General features: G+C 42.0%; 1 protein-coding gene across 1 annotated transcript in view; it reads left to right on the top strand.

Moving 5' to 3' along the window:
• Positions 1-288: 288 nt before the first annotated feature.
• LOC124134070 (cytosolic carboxypeptidase 1-like) overlaps positions 289-13,399 on the top strand; it is a 44,093-nt gene continuing 30,982 nt past the window's right edge. Inside the window, exons 1-3 of the mRNA XM_046498702.2 lie at positions 289-377; positions 8,877-8,997; positions 11,031-11,161. Coding sequence (XP_046354658.2) covers positions 8,957-8,997; positions 11,031-11,161 — 172 coding nt within the window. The 5' untranslated portion in view covers positions 289-377; positions 8,877-8,956. The remainder of the gene's footprint in view (positions 378-8,876; positions 8,998-11,030; positions 11,162-13,399) is intronic.

Here is a 13,399-nt window from a genome sequence, read left to right as displayed (position 1 = left end):
GGTAGTTCGACTTGAGATGATTTCATTTCCAGACAAATCCTACATCTAGGACTGACACCTGCAGAACCGCACCGTTTGTATACACGTTGCACAGAAGTCAGCAAAATATTCTGCGGTAATATTGATAATACCACCAAAAGAAACGCTTGGAGAAAGTCTAGATTGCCAACGCACTGGTTAAGGGGAGGTAACTCTTAACTCTTAATCGTAGTAAACGGGGTTTCTCTTTGCTTTGCGACATGGCGATTCGCTTGAATATAATGTTAGAGACATATCCAAGTTTACTGCGCCCTCTACATTCGTATGAAGCTGTTTACATGTCCGTCAGCGTAGTCAAGAAGGTTTTTGAGAATACAACCCTAATCAGCAATATCTCTGTAAGTTATATTCTTTTGGTTAATAGTAGCTTTAAAGCAGATGTTAAGAAATATTGCACCGTTATGTTTGTTCGTCGATTTTTAATTAACAACACACGACACACCATGACTGTTGACAGTTCTGGAGTTCAGCTATTCTGTGGACAGTTAGAGTGACATTGGTCATTTGCCAGCTGTGTAAAGTTCTTGAACACTTCAAATCAAGCGCATGTGCTCAAACTCTGACTTGTGTAAGTGTATCGAATGAGAAGAAAGGGACCAACGATGCGTCTCCTTATACAGAAACATTATCTCGTCATTAGTAGACCTTAGATTTGTATCAGAAAACGGCTCATAATTTAAATATTCGTTGATATAGTTAGGATGTTTATGTTCTGTTATACATCAGATTAACAAATTTCCAGAATAATAGATCATGGCTATGGGGTATTAAATCATTGGATATATACAGTCGTTCAGAACAAGATTGTCCTGAAGGCGGGGTTTCCAGACTAACGAGGTCAGAAGTAGCAAGGTTTCGCTGTATAGAGAAAACAAATACTGTCTTACCATGTGCTTTGCATCATTTCATTATTTACCATAATTCACCCAACACCTACAACAGGCATTTATTCCGCACAGACGGACAAGATTCTTAAAGGAACAGTACATCGATGGTTCTGTGTGTTTTTGGAGACATTCTCACAGTTAGCTTGCACTACATCTCAACTTTCTCATATTTATTTACCATGTTTATTCCACATGTTGATTATAAACTTTAGTTCACTTTGTTTACCATGTTTACATTTTTGTGTGCTTTCTTCATAAGTCATTTATTCAGGCATGTCAAGTGTCTTCGCAAGTGTTTTGAAATGGTTCAGTGATGCAACATAATAAATACAACAAAGAATTTTAGTATAAATCATCATATTCATCACATATTTAAAAAATGCAGCTGTAGAAACTAACATTTTTTGTCCACGAGTCCTTAAAATAATAATACACTGTAACATATAGCAAAACCCTTACAAATGGCAAATTTCTACTGATACCTTACTACTGGGCAGTTTGGCATGGACTACAGGACTAGTGCCAATTTCTAATGCTGAAATGGCTTTCTGTGTACATGATATGACATTTTTAAGTGTAAGTGAAAGTCAAACTTAGCAAAACTGATGATATGAATTATTGTTTAAAATGAATTTGCAACTGCTGCATAACTTCTTTGCCCTTTGTAAACTTTTTGTATTAAACAAAAAGTACACTGGAATACATCCTATATTGTGTTCAATTCTTGTCATGTTTATTTAAACAAAATCTTATTAACATAGTTTTATTTTAACATTTTGCTGTTGTCTATATATAGGTCAAGGTGCCCTTTTTACCAAGCTAGGTGTTGTTTTATCCAATTTGTCACTGTTTCGTTTGGTGCTATTTTGATGCTGTGACATTTTACCTAAAACCTTATACAGTCAAGTCCTGTTAATCCAACATGGTTGGTGGCAGATGACTATGTCGGGTTAATGAGTATGTCGGATACTGTTATGTTATTTTGTTAGCGGAATATGTTTTCTAATCATGCAGCCTCAAAAAAACTTAACAGGGCATTCTGAACTACAGTTACGGGCTGTATGACTGATTCAGGATACTTTTGGAGGCATAGTCTGGAATGGAAGTCGCCAGTTTAAAACTAGTGTCGCTAAGCTCAAGAAAGCTGATTTCTTATTGGCTAATGTCGACTTCCAGTTAGTCATTTCATTGGTCGGTCAAAATTTACGAAAGGTCGTTCTAACGAGACCTGTAATGGGATGTCCTCAGGAGTATGGAGAACTTAGATCTGGTTTTAATGAGATTGTTTATTGAAAGGGTTTATTGTTTATTGTTACGCTAGTTTCTCTGCAGCCATTGTAATATTCAGCCACTAGCTGACTCATCTCGCATCAAAGCATGGGTCTGTGTATTCATGGGCAGATGACCGCGAAGTACGCTGATCAATGTGTTGGATTAACGTGACTGATTAATGAGTGATTTCAGCAATTTGTTGCAAATTAGGTGTGTCGGACACGGAAGTGCGAGATTGTCGGATTAACAGGTCTAATTTGCACTGACTTATCAGTTACCTTCATAAATGTTGGATAAAACTGATCGTAGGATTAATGAGTGTCCGATTAATGAGTCTTGACTGTATTTATATTGTAATCATCTTCTAAATTCATCTAAACAATAAACTTGACCATAAGATCAGAGTGTTTGAATAGTTTCGGGTTCAATGATTGCCTAGCAGACGGAGCTGTGTGTAGCTCAATTCTGAGAACAATCACTTTAAACATGTTGAAACTAATTACATTTTTGCGGTGTGAATGCTATGTTTTGATGCATAAACCATGTCTGTATGCGTTCAAGATTTATGAAGAAGCATTGGCATTTAAAAATATTTAATTGACAAAAGTTCCACTCAATTCTGCTAGACTGACCAGGAAAACAGAAGGTCATTGCATGTATTGAACGTGTGAAGCAAATTACAAAGCTTGTTTACATGACCTGTTTTGCTTCGTTTCTGACTTGAGGTGAATAGTACTGATTTATTTCTTCATTCCCTAACATATAGCCTATGAAATCTTTTATTACACAATGCATTTCTCTCCTCTAAAAGACCACCTCCGTGGTCTAGTAATAGAGCGTCCGCCCGGAGAGCGGAAGGTCCGGGGTTCGATCCCCGGACGTGTCATACCAATAGACGTTAAAAGATGGTACTTGTTGTTACCCTGTCTGGCGCTCAGCATTAAGGGACTAAAACAAGGACTGGTTGGCTTGGAGTCAGTATACTGTGTCTGAGTGGGGTATTCATGTTAAACTGTGCCATGGTATCTCAGTGAGCTAGCACTATAAATCGGCATCAGTCCGGACTAGTACAAGCAGCCACACAAACACACACACGTACATGCACGTCGCTATATAAGCGCAATAATCTTGGACGCGACGTTAAACCCCATTTCACCTCATTTCACCTCGCCTCTAAAATTAAAACAATAAATTTCCTGATGCTGATTTCATGGATGGAATACAGCAGGCTAGAGCTGGCTAGACATGCTTTTGTATATATATCTAGATAGGTTTTGTTTTCATAAAATAAATATGTTACACAGTCATGGTGCAGGACTGTCATTCCCCTGTAATAATTACTGCTATTGAACATGTTGAATAAGTTATGGTAAGAGGATTTCACACAGGCCCAGCAGGAGGTGGTCGTTGATCAGACAGAGCAATAGTGGAAGAGGTCAACAGTGATCATGGGTAATAGCTGGAAAGTCCTACTGCAAACATAAGGATAAGCAGATTCTGACATAACAGGAGTGGTAATGGTTGAGTGTAGACATGTTACATGATGGTGAAATTGTCTTTGTTGTACGATGTTGTGTAGGGGGCACAGGTGGCCCAGTCGTCTTAGGCGCGCAATTCGCTGTGCAGAGTTGCGTCCCTTGGGCACGCCAGAATCCTATGATTGTGGGTTCGAATCCCACTTTGCCCCGATTATGTTTCTAGGTTTGTCAGCACCATACCTGTGCTCATGAGTTTCACCAAAGTGGTGAACGTCTAAGGCCTGCATCACTTCAGGCTTTCCTCCCACATTTAGCTGACTTGCCGTGATAGAACTGGAATACTGTTAAAAGCGGCGTTAACCCCACTTACTCACTATGTTGTGTAGATTATTGGACATGTAATCATTGCTGGTTCTAATCTAAATATTGGTATTAAACAGATTCTGACATAACAGGAATGGTAAGTGTTAGTTGAGTTCCGATTGATTGAAAGAATCAAAGATTGATCTGAAGGCCTAAAAGACCAAGCAGTTTAACACAATTTTTATTAATAGAAAACAAACAAATTTGCTCCTCTCTTAATTTTGAGATAGTTTTGTGTCCTGAGAAGGTTTCTTCACTACTTACTACTTAAATTAGTACTTGGAAAACAAGCTGAGAAAGAGTGAGTCCAGGGTCTTTTTGAAATATAAAGTGCTGATGTAACATTTGTGTTTGTTTTTGTTAAGAGTGATCTAGTTTTACTGAAGTTAACATTGTAAAACAGCAAAATGACACCCATTAATTTTGATGATAGATCCAATCATCAATCATGACTTTGAAACCACTTCCCAACACAAGTAATAGTTAGATGTAGACATATTTAATGGTGAAACTGTAAGACTGTTTCCTAGCTTGACTCCAGTCAACCTGTAGATAACATATAGGATTTAGACTGATTCTGATCTCATAGTGTTCATGTCCATGTCACGTATCCTTTTCATGTTTTTCTTGTGTCTTATATCCTGAACTTTTCAACATAATCCAGAGTCATTTCAACTAAATTCAAGTCTTTAAAAGCTTTTAATGATGGGCTTCTTAACACAGACTCAATAGTAAAGGACCGTCAAGCTAATGACAGACATACACTATCGTCTTATGAACACATTTGTACAATCAATGTTACCAAACATGTTATATTTTATCTCTTATCACTGAATCTCCACGTGATATCATTTACCCCGAGCAGTAAACTCCAACTACAATGACCAGATTTGAAGTATCAATGCAGGTTTGTCAAAGGCAGGGTAGGTAGATATCATGGACATACTGTATTGGGATCAGTCAAGTGGTCCCTGTGCATTGTGTGGTGTGGTGTGTGTCCCAGTGGGGGGCAGGCATACCACCCTGACCCAGGGTGCCCGTAAATCTCTAGTACCAGTACTTCACAGACTTCAACATACTTAACGTTATTGATTTATCAGAAAGGTTCGGGACCCTGAAGCTCTGTTTTTGTGGATTATCAGGGTCTGTTGTGTGTTATCATGGTTATCCACTCAACATCAACTACCCGTTGTTGGTTATAATATTGAATTGATAGTGCTGGTATATTTGGCCTCAAATAGTCTGCCTGACAACACAGATGGCAATAATAATAACAAATAATGGAAAAAGTACATATTTGATGAAAGATTTCATGCTGTGTACATGATTTGCATAAATACAAGATATTGTTTTTACTGAATTTGTGTTACTGATACCCAAGGCACTTTCAATCTTTATATTTCATAACATGTGTAACTTACTGTAAGTCAAGGAAGTGTTTTAGTAAAGTAAGATCACAATTATGATTGCATGAGTTAAACTCCTCTCAGAGAATAAGAATTTGCTCATCATACCAAATATCCGGACATCACACTATGGCAAACGTTCCTTTGCATACTCATACTTTAGACTTACTGTCTCCTTCATGACTTTTTATTGTTATGTGCTTTAAGCATGGACCTCACTAGGCCTCACTTTATATCACCATGTTTCAGTTGATACATGTTATGCAGTACTAGATTTTGACCGACATCAGTTTAATCCAAGTGCTGTAAATCATGAAATTAATGCTTCACCAATTAATGTGTTGATTCCTTGCCTTAAATGTGCCATGACATTAATGAGAATAGCCCTGCCTTTGAACCAGAAACTACAAAATTCAAAGTATGTGTGGCAATTCATTTGGGCAGAAAACTCTATAGAATTTGAATACGTATACATTTAAAGTTTTTTGGATTACAGAGAGTTTGAAAATTAGTGCTTTTCTATATCCGACTGTGGCATACCTGTGACATATCACTGACGTTATTATGGTGATGTTATGATGGTGATATGTGGGGTAGAACTAAACCTGCCCAAGCTAGAATAATTCGAGGGGTGCCCACTTCATTTTGGCTTACAAAGTAACTGTACTACACTCTATCAGTACCTGTAATGTAACCTTTATCGCTTGTGATTATTGAATTTTTTTATGAATTTTTGTGGAAATGTTGATATTAATAAACAAAAAAAATAATATACAATATTCTTATTTCAACATTGTTTAGCAAAAGAGTTTTGCTGTTGAGTTTTGCTAATTATTCAGAAAGAAAAAAATAGTTAAATTAGCCTATTTTTTATTGAGTATTAAGTGTAATTTATTACATTATCGGATCATATTTCTCAGTCATGGCATTCTGCCTTGAGTAACTGATATCTAACTTGTCTAAATTCTAGCTAAATATTTAAACACACTTACACCTCCAACAATGACTTGATTAAGCTGTCAGTTTGAATGTTAGAAGTGGTTCATTGATTTCATGTGGCAAGCGTTGAGGCTGGTGAACTAATTAGCTGTATATTGGATGTGTGTGGTATTTGTGTGTGATGTGAGGGCCCCTGGTGTAGGTGAAGTGTCAGGGAAGAAAAGCCAGCAGATCAGATCAATATTGCAGGGGAAACTACACTCACTGGGTAGGCAGGGGAATTGTGTTGTGTGCATTTCAGATTTGTTGTTCACAAACTGTGACTCCCCAGGTTCCTGTGTAAGGCTTACTTTTTATTTTGTTTGGTTTACAGATCCCCTGACCTTAAAAAGTGAAAATTCAGAAGAAAAAAATCAGCATGACGTTTTTTCTACCGTTGACGGTAAAGATGGCTTTCAAAATAAAAATAATGCAAGGGAAATTTATATGACTAAAACAGATTTTTTTACATTGATTAAATCTTCATTATAAGTCAGATTTTAGTTTTATGATATTTTTCATGTTTCTCAGGACCAAAACCAGGCCAAGATTTAAATTAAGCTAGGGATCCAAATAAACAATGTACAATGCATTTTTAAAAAACTTTTTTGTACCTACTGGCCAAATTCCACCCAAGTTGTCTTGCCTAAGATGTGTAATATTCTGGCATCTTTCCAGCGGATTTAAACTATCTGAAATTGGCCACATGTGCCACAGGAGTACTTGGTTACTTGATTTGGACTGGTGCTTTCTGAATTTATTCACTGTTAAATTTTATAAAAAGTTAAAACCCTGTGAAGATCCAGTTGAGAATTTGTCTTCAGCAACACATGCTTGTATAGGAGGCGAGATCTGGTGGTCAGATTAACTTACCTCTTTCGACGTAATAAGCACCCAGGGCACTCTCAAAATTAAAAATAGTTTAAATTTCGTGTTTTATGCTGACAGCCTGAAATGTTAATATAGACAGATATATTTTTTCCCGAATTTAATTGCTCATAATTAAGGGTGCATATAACACACGAGTGCGTATTATACACAATAAATAAGTCTTGTGTACATTGATCAATCTGAAGGGGTGCTAATTGGGATTGTTCACTAGCCAATATATGAACAAATATTATCATGGGCGCTTATTACATCGAATACGGTACTTGGTTGATGCATGTCATCGTATCTCAATTGCTTAGATTGATGCTCATGATGTCAATTAGATTATCTGGTCCAGATTATGTACAGACCGCTGTCATAGATATGGCTGGAATAGTGTGTGGCAATAAACAACAAACAAACAAACAAAAGAAAATTATAATTTCATATATATATATATTGATGCTCTTGTAAATCATGCTAAATGATGAAAAGGAGAGTCATCATCCATACAAAATGTATCTCTGAACTTTAAAACTAAATTTTACCCAAAATTGAACATTGATTTTTTAATCTTAACCTTTCCTCTCTCTCCTCTCCTCTCTCTGATTCTGATTGTCTGAGGAGACCCATTCTATTATTTTCCATGTAAGGTACAGTTCTTATGTATCCTGCTTGAACTGCCAAACTGTTGGCAAGACATTTGCAACATACCAACATCAATTTTGTGTCTCGAATTAATGATATAGGATGCCATTTTCCGGATCATTACGATATTTTCCAAATGATATAGATCAAGAGGGAATAAAGCTTGTTTTATATTTGTCATCTGCTAAGAAATGCCTAACTGTGGTATTCTTACCGATAATTAGTATGTGGTAAGATAGATTTGTTGTCCCCTAGGTGACATGGGTTTGTGTACCCTCTAAGTCAGTTTATCTTCCCCTTGGTGAAACATAACTAACATGGAGGGTACATGGCCCCATATGCTCCTCGAGACCGGTGGACAGCTTACACTGTCACTGAGTCTGGCCAACCGATCCAATTTAATCGCCTCTTACAACCAACAACTGTGTGTTATAGACCTATTCTAACCCAGGCACTGATAGGCATAGTCCATTTCAGAACCTTCTTTTGTGGACTGCTAGACGTGTCAGATGAACTAGCTTATATCAGTATTTGCATTATGATTTTCTGTACAATATGGTAAACGAATTGTTTGTATTGTATTGCAAATAATTTTGCAGGGTTGTGTAACGACTTATATTGTACCACCGTACTATTTCCCCGCAAGGTATAATACCAGCCAGATTGCAAAAGACAGTATTGTATTGGACCAATTATTATGTTAGCTAAACTAACTTTTAATCATGATTAAGATAATAACGTGAAAGTGTCTATATGCCACTGGTTGCTCCGCAGACTGTTTCAATCTCCCAGCAGCCAATGAGACTATCTTTATCGGTCATTATCTCGTCAATAAATCTGTCAGCCCCCTGTAGTGCTGTTTATTTCTGATCTTATTGATTTCCATTGCTACCTGCACCACAGAGATTACCACCACTATGTGGGACTATTTTCAGGGGATGCCTGGTGTTTTGAAGTCATGGTTTGATTGAGGTGGCTACTGCTAGGACAAGGACGTCCCCCTGAGTCAAGCACTATGGCATCAACAGAGGACAAGGGACAAGACAGGACTCTGGGGTGAGTGTTGGGAGTGTCTGGGGGTGAGAGTTGGGAGCGTCTGGGGGTGCGAGTTGGGAGTGTCGGAGTGAGAGTTGGGTGTGTCTGGGGGTGAGAGTTGGGAGTGTCTGGGGGTGAGAGTCTGGAGTGTCTGGGGTTGAGAGTTGGGAGTGTCTGGGGGTGAGAGTTGGGAACGTCTGGTGGTGCGAGTTAGGAGTGTCGGAGTGAGAGTTGGGAGTGTCTGGGGGTGAGAGTTGGGAGTGTCTGGGGGTGAGAGTTGGGAGCGTCTGGGGGTGCGAGTTGGGAGTGTCTGGGGGTGCGAGTTGGGAGTGTCTGGGGGTGAGAGTTGGGAGTGTCTGGGGGTGAGAGTTGGGAGCGTCTGGGGGTGAGAGTCTGGAGTGTCTGGGGTTGAGAGTTGGGAGTGTCTGGGGGTGCGAGTTGGGAGTGTCTGGGGGTGAGAGTTGGGAGTGTCTGGGGGTGAGAGTCTGGAGTGTCTGGGGTTGAGAGTTGGGAGTGTCTGGGGGTGAGAGTTGGGAACGTCTGGTGGTGCGAGTTAGGAGTGTCGGAGTGAGAGTTGGGAGTGTCTGGGGGTGAGAGTTGGGAGTGTCTGGGGGTGAGAGTTGGGAGCGTCTGGGGGTGCGAGTTGGGAGTGTCTGGGGGTGCGAGTTGGAAAGTGTCTGGGGGTGAGAGTTGGGAGTGTCTGGGGGTGAGAGTTGGGAGCGTCTGGGGGTGAGAGTTGGGAGTGTCTTGGGGTGCGAGTTGGGAGTGTCTGGGGGTGCGAGTTGGGAGTGTCTGGGGGTGAGAGTTGGGAGTGTCTGGGGGTGAGAGTTGGGAGCGTCTGGGGGTGAGAGTCTGGAGTGTCTGGGGTTGAGAGTTGGGAGTGTCTGGGGGTGAGAGTTGGGAACGTCTGGTGGTGCGAGTTAGGAGTGTCGGAGTGAGAGTTGGGAGTGTCTGGGGGTGAGAGTTGGGAGTGTCTGGGGGTGAGAGTTGGGAGTGTCTGGGGGTGCGAGTTGGGAGTGTCTGGGGGTGCGAGTTGGGAGTGTCTGGGGGTGAGAGTTGGGAGTGTCTGGGGGTGAGAGTTGGGAGCGTCTGGGGGTGCGAGTTGGGAGTGTCTGGGGGTGCGAGTTTGGAGCATCTGGGGGTGAGAGTTGGGAGTGTCTGGGGGTGAGAGTTGGGAGTGTCTGGGGGTGAGAGTTGGGAGTGTCTGGGGGTGAGAGTTGGGAGCGTCTGGGGGTGAGAGTTGGGAGTGTCTGGGGGTGAGAGTTGGGAGTGACTGGGGGTGAGATTTGGGAGTGTCTGGGGGTGAGAGTTGGGAGCGTCTGGGGGTGCGAGTTGGGAGTGTCTGGGGGTGCGAGTTGGGAGTGTCTGGGGGTGAGAGTTGGGAGTGTCTGGGGGTGAGAGTTGGGAGTGTCTGGGGGTGGGAGTTGGGAGCGTCTGGGGGTGCGAGTTGGGAGCGTCGGAGTGAGAGTTGGGAGTGTCTGGGGGTGAGAGTTGGGAGTGACTGGGGGTGAGATTTGGGAGTGTCTGGGGGTGAGAGTTGGGAGCGTCTGGGGGTGCGAGTTGGGAGTGTCTGGGGGTGCGAGTTGGGAGTGTCTGGGGGTGAGAGTTGGGAGTGTCTGGGGGTGAGAGTTGGGAGTGTCTGGGGGTGGGAGTTGGGAGCGTCTGGGGATGCGAGTTGGGAGTGTCTGGGGGTGCGAGTTGGGAGCGTCTGGGGATGCGAGTTGGGAGTGTCTGGGGGTGCGAGTTGGGAGTGTCTGTAAATCTGTCAAGTAAATCTTGTCTGTCTATGTAACAAAGGGACACAGGATTGTGCATGCTGGATGTGTCAAGGACATTTGTGTGTTGTGTGTGTTTGGCTGGTGTCTGGAGGTAAGTCTTGTGTGTCTATGTAACAAAGGGAGACATGATTGTTCATGCTGGACGTGTCAAGCACAGTTGTGTGTTGTGTGTGTTTGGTTGGTGTTTGGAGGTATATCTTGTGTGTCTATGTAACGAAGGGAGACAGGATTGTTCATGCTGGACGTGTCAAGGACAGTTGTGTGTTGTGTGTGCAGGACCCGGGTGAGCAACCTGTTCCAGCTGTTGGAGAAGACATTAGGGAAGTCCAGCAAGAAGCAGACAGTTGAAGATCTGCAGCAGATCAAGTATGTCACCACCAAGTTGCACCAGATCGTCACAGGACAAGGTAAGATAGCAGTTCATGTACATTGCAAACTGAATGGCAGTGTTTGCCTGATCATGCTGATTGGTTGATAAATGTTTTTAAATGGGATTGGATCCCAGCATCTTCCTGAGGCAAGGGAGTTAACTGACTTTAAGAGTCCACTTTCCACCCTTGCTGAACTATGATGGAATTTCCAGGCTCAATTGTAGCACAACCAGTGGCCATTACAAGTTATGTCCCTTCTATGTCCCTCTTACTGACCAGTCAGATTCCACTTCTCACATCACTTGCATTTGCTTCAAACAAAATGGCGACGCCCTGTCAAGACGTTCTGATCGATAATCAAGATTTATATTGTAATAAAACAGGCCTTACCTCGCGAAGTATATCAAATCATTTGAGCACCTTGATTAAAAACATGAAAATATTTGGAAAATATTTGCTGACGCCCAGTTGATGATACACATGCAAATCCTGCACGTTGTGGTCCATGTTGTTAATGAATTGAATGCGCGATTTTGATTGGCCTATGCATAGACTTGTAAGTCCAGCCAAAATGTAACTCCAGAATTCCAGCTTAGTTCGGCAAGGGTGGAAACTGGTCTTTTATAGTCAGTTAACACCCTTGCCTCAGGAAGATTGGATCCTAGAAACATTTCTCACTTTTCACTGCATATCTTTTTATTCTTATTTTCTAGACAAGTATATTTTTTTCTCAATTCAAAACTTTAAAACCAATCTCATATTTGCAATTATTATTACATAATGTGCATATATTCCTTCTTTCGTTCCTATGTGAAAACAAAGTTTCCAGCTTCTTAAAAAACATTCACCAGAACACATCTCACCTTGGGATCGACTGTCTTAGGATCATTGTTCAGGTCACTCTCGGGATCTACACTTTCGAGGTTGATAGTCAAGGGATCAACTCTCTCATTATCGATGATTTGGGGATCAACACTCTCACAAGGGTACTACCAATAACTCATATACAACTCCTGTCCCACATGACTCAGAGCATGGTTCCTATTCAGACCTAATGTTCTTCTCCTTTGTGCCGTTCCCCGTCCTCCAGTTACACGGATCAACATCTTCAAAGGGATCATTCCTGCTCCTACGATTATCGATCGACCAGACTTGCGCGCTTGGGATCCCTATCGGTACAATGATTATGCAGACCATCCAAGTGGCTGGGTGAGCTACCCCTCGCACTTGGAATCCTATCCTCCCTGGCGTTATTCTTATGCTTCGTCCTATCCTAACTTCGGCTCCCGCACTGATTATAACCACTCTCCTCATCGGGATCAATCCTTTGTTCGCCATTGCAGTGAAGAGCTTTGACGTCCTTTCCTTGTAGATGTTTGTCTCTGTTGGTCGCACGTTTGGATAGCTGTTCTCCGAGCCGCTCATGATCGTCATCCCAGCTTTGTGTTCGAGTCTTACATGGACGATTGCAGTCAGGCCAATGCAGATCTGCACCATTACAAGTTTACGCAAAGGTTTCTCAATCAACTAGGTGGCTCGTCAATGTAAGTCTGAGATGACTCCCACTCAATGGCTCCAGTTCATCAGGGCCCTCTTTGACACCAACCTGGGCAAGATGTTCATTCCTCCGGACAGGTGTTTGTAGATACAGCATCTCGTACCATTGGCTCTCAGACAGCCACACCTTCTACAGCAACAGCAACAGCTCTACTCAGCCTTCTGACATCAGTGCAAGCACTCACCTTAGGCCGATCCAGTGCTTCCTTATGCCCTACTTTCAGAGTGGCGATTGCCAGGTACCAATCTCCCTGCCGATCCTTCTGCATCTCTAGTGGTGACTAGTAACATCAAAAGTTTGCACTGTGGTCTTTGTGGTCATTTGTCCCGACCCAACATTCGTTGATGCATTGGCTGTGGGTTGGGGAGCACATTTCCATGATCTACAGGTTGCAGGGCAGTGGTCCATCAAAGACTCCATATCAAGAGCCTCGAGTTCAAGGCGGTCATTCTGGCCGTGTCCAATTGGGCAGAGCTCCTTCGTAGTCACATCTCATGATCCAGTCGGACAATGTATCAGTCGGTAGATATTCTAACTTGACCCAAGCCCAGATGTTGACCTTTTAGCAACCAGGTTCAACGCGGTTCGTCTCTCCCATCCCAGATCCTCAAGCATGGAACCACGATGATCTGGCGTTCTCGTGGGAAGGCCTCCACCTTTTCCGAAGCTGGTGTTCTACCTCAGGTCCTGCAGAAACTGACATCCATCAGTCTCCT

The sequence above is a fragment of the Haliotis rufescens genome, unplaced genomic scaffold (assembly GCF_023055435.1).
Source record: "Haliotis rufescens isolate VD_foot unplaced genomic scaffold, xgHalRufe1.0.p SCAF_1, whole genome shotgun sequence".
Lineage (NCBI taxonomy): Eukaryota > Metazoa > Mollusca > Gastropoda > Lepetellida > Haliotidae > Haliotis > Haliotis rufescens.
Note: the sequence above shows the minus strand (reverse complement) of the source record. Positions and strands in the feature narration are given on the sequence as shown.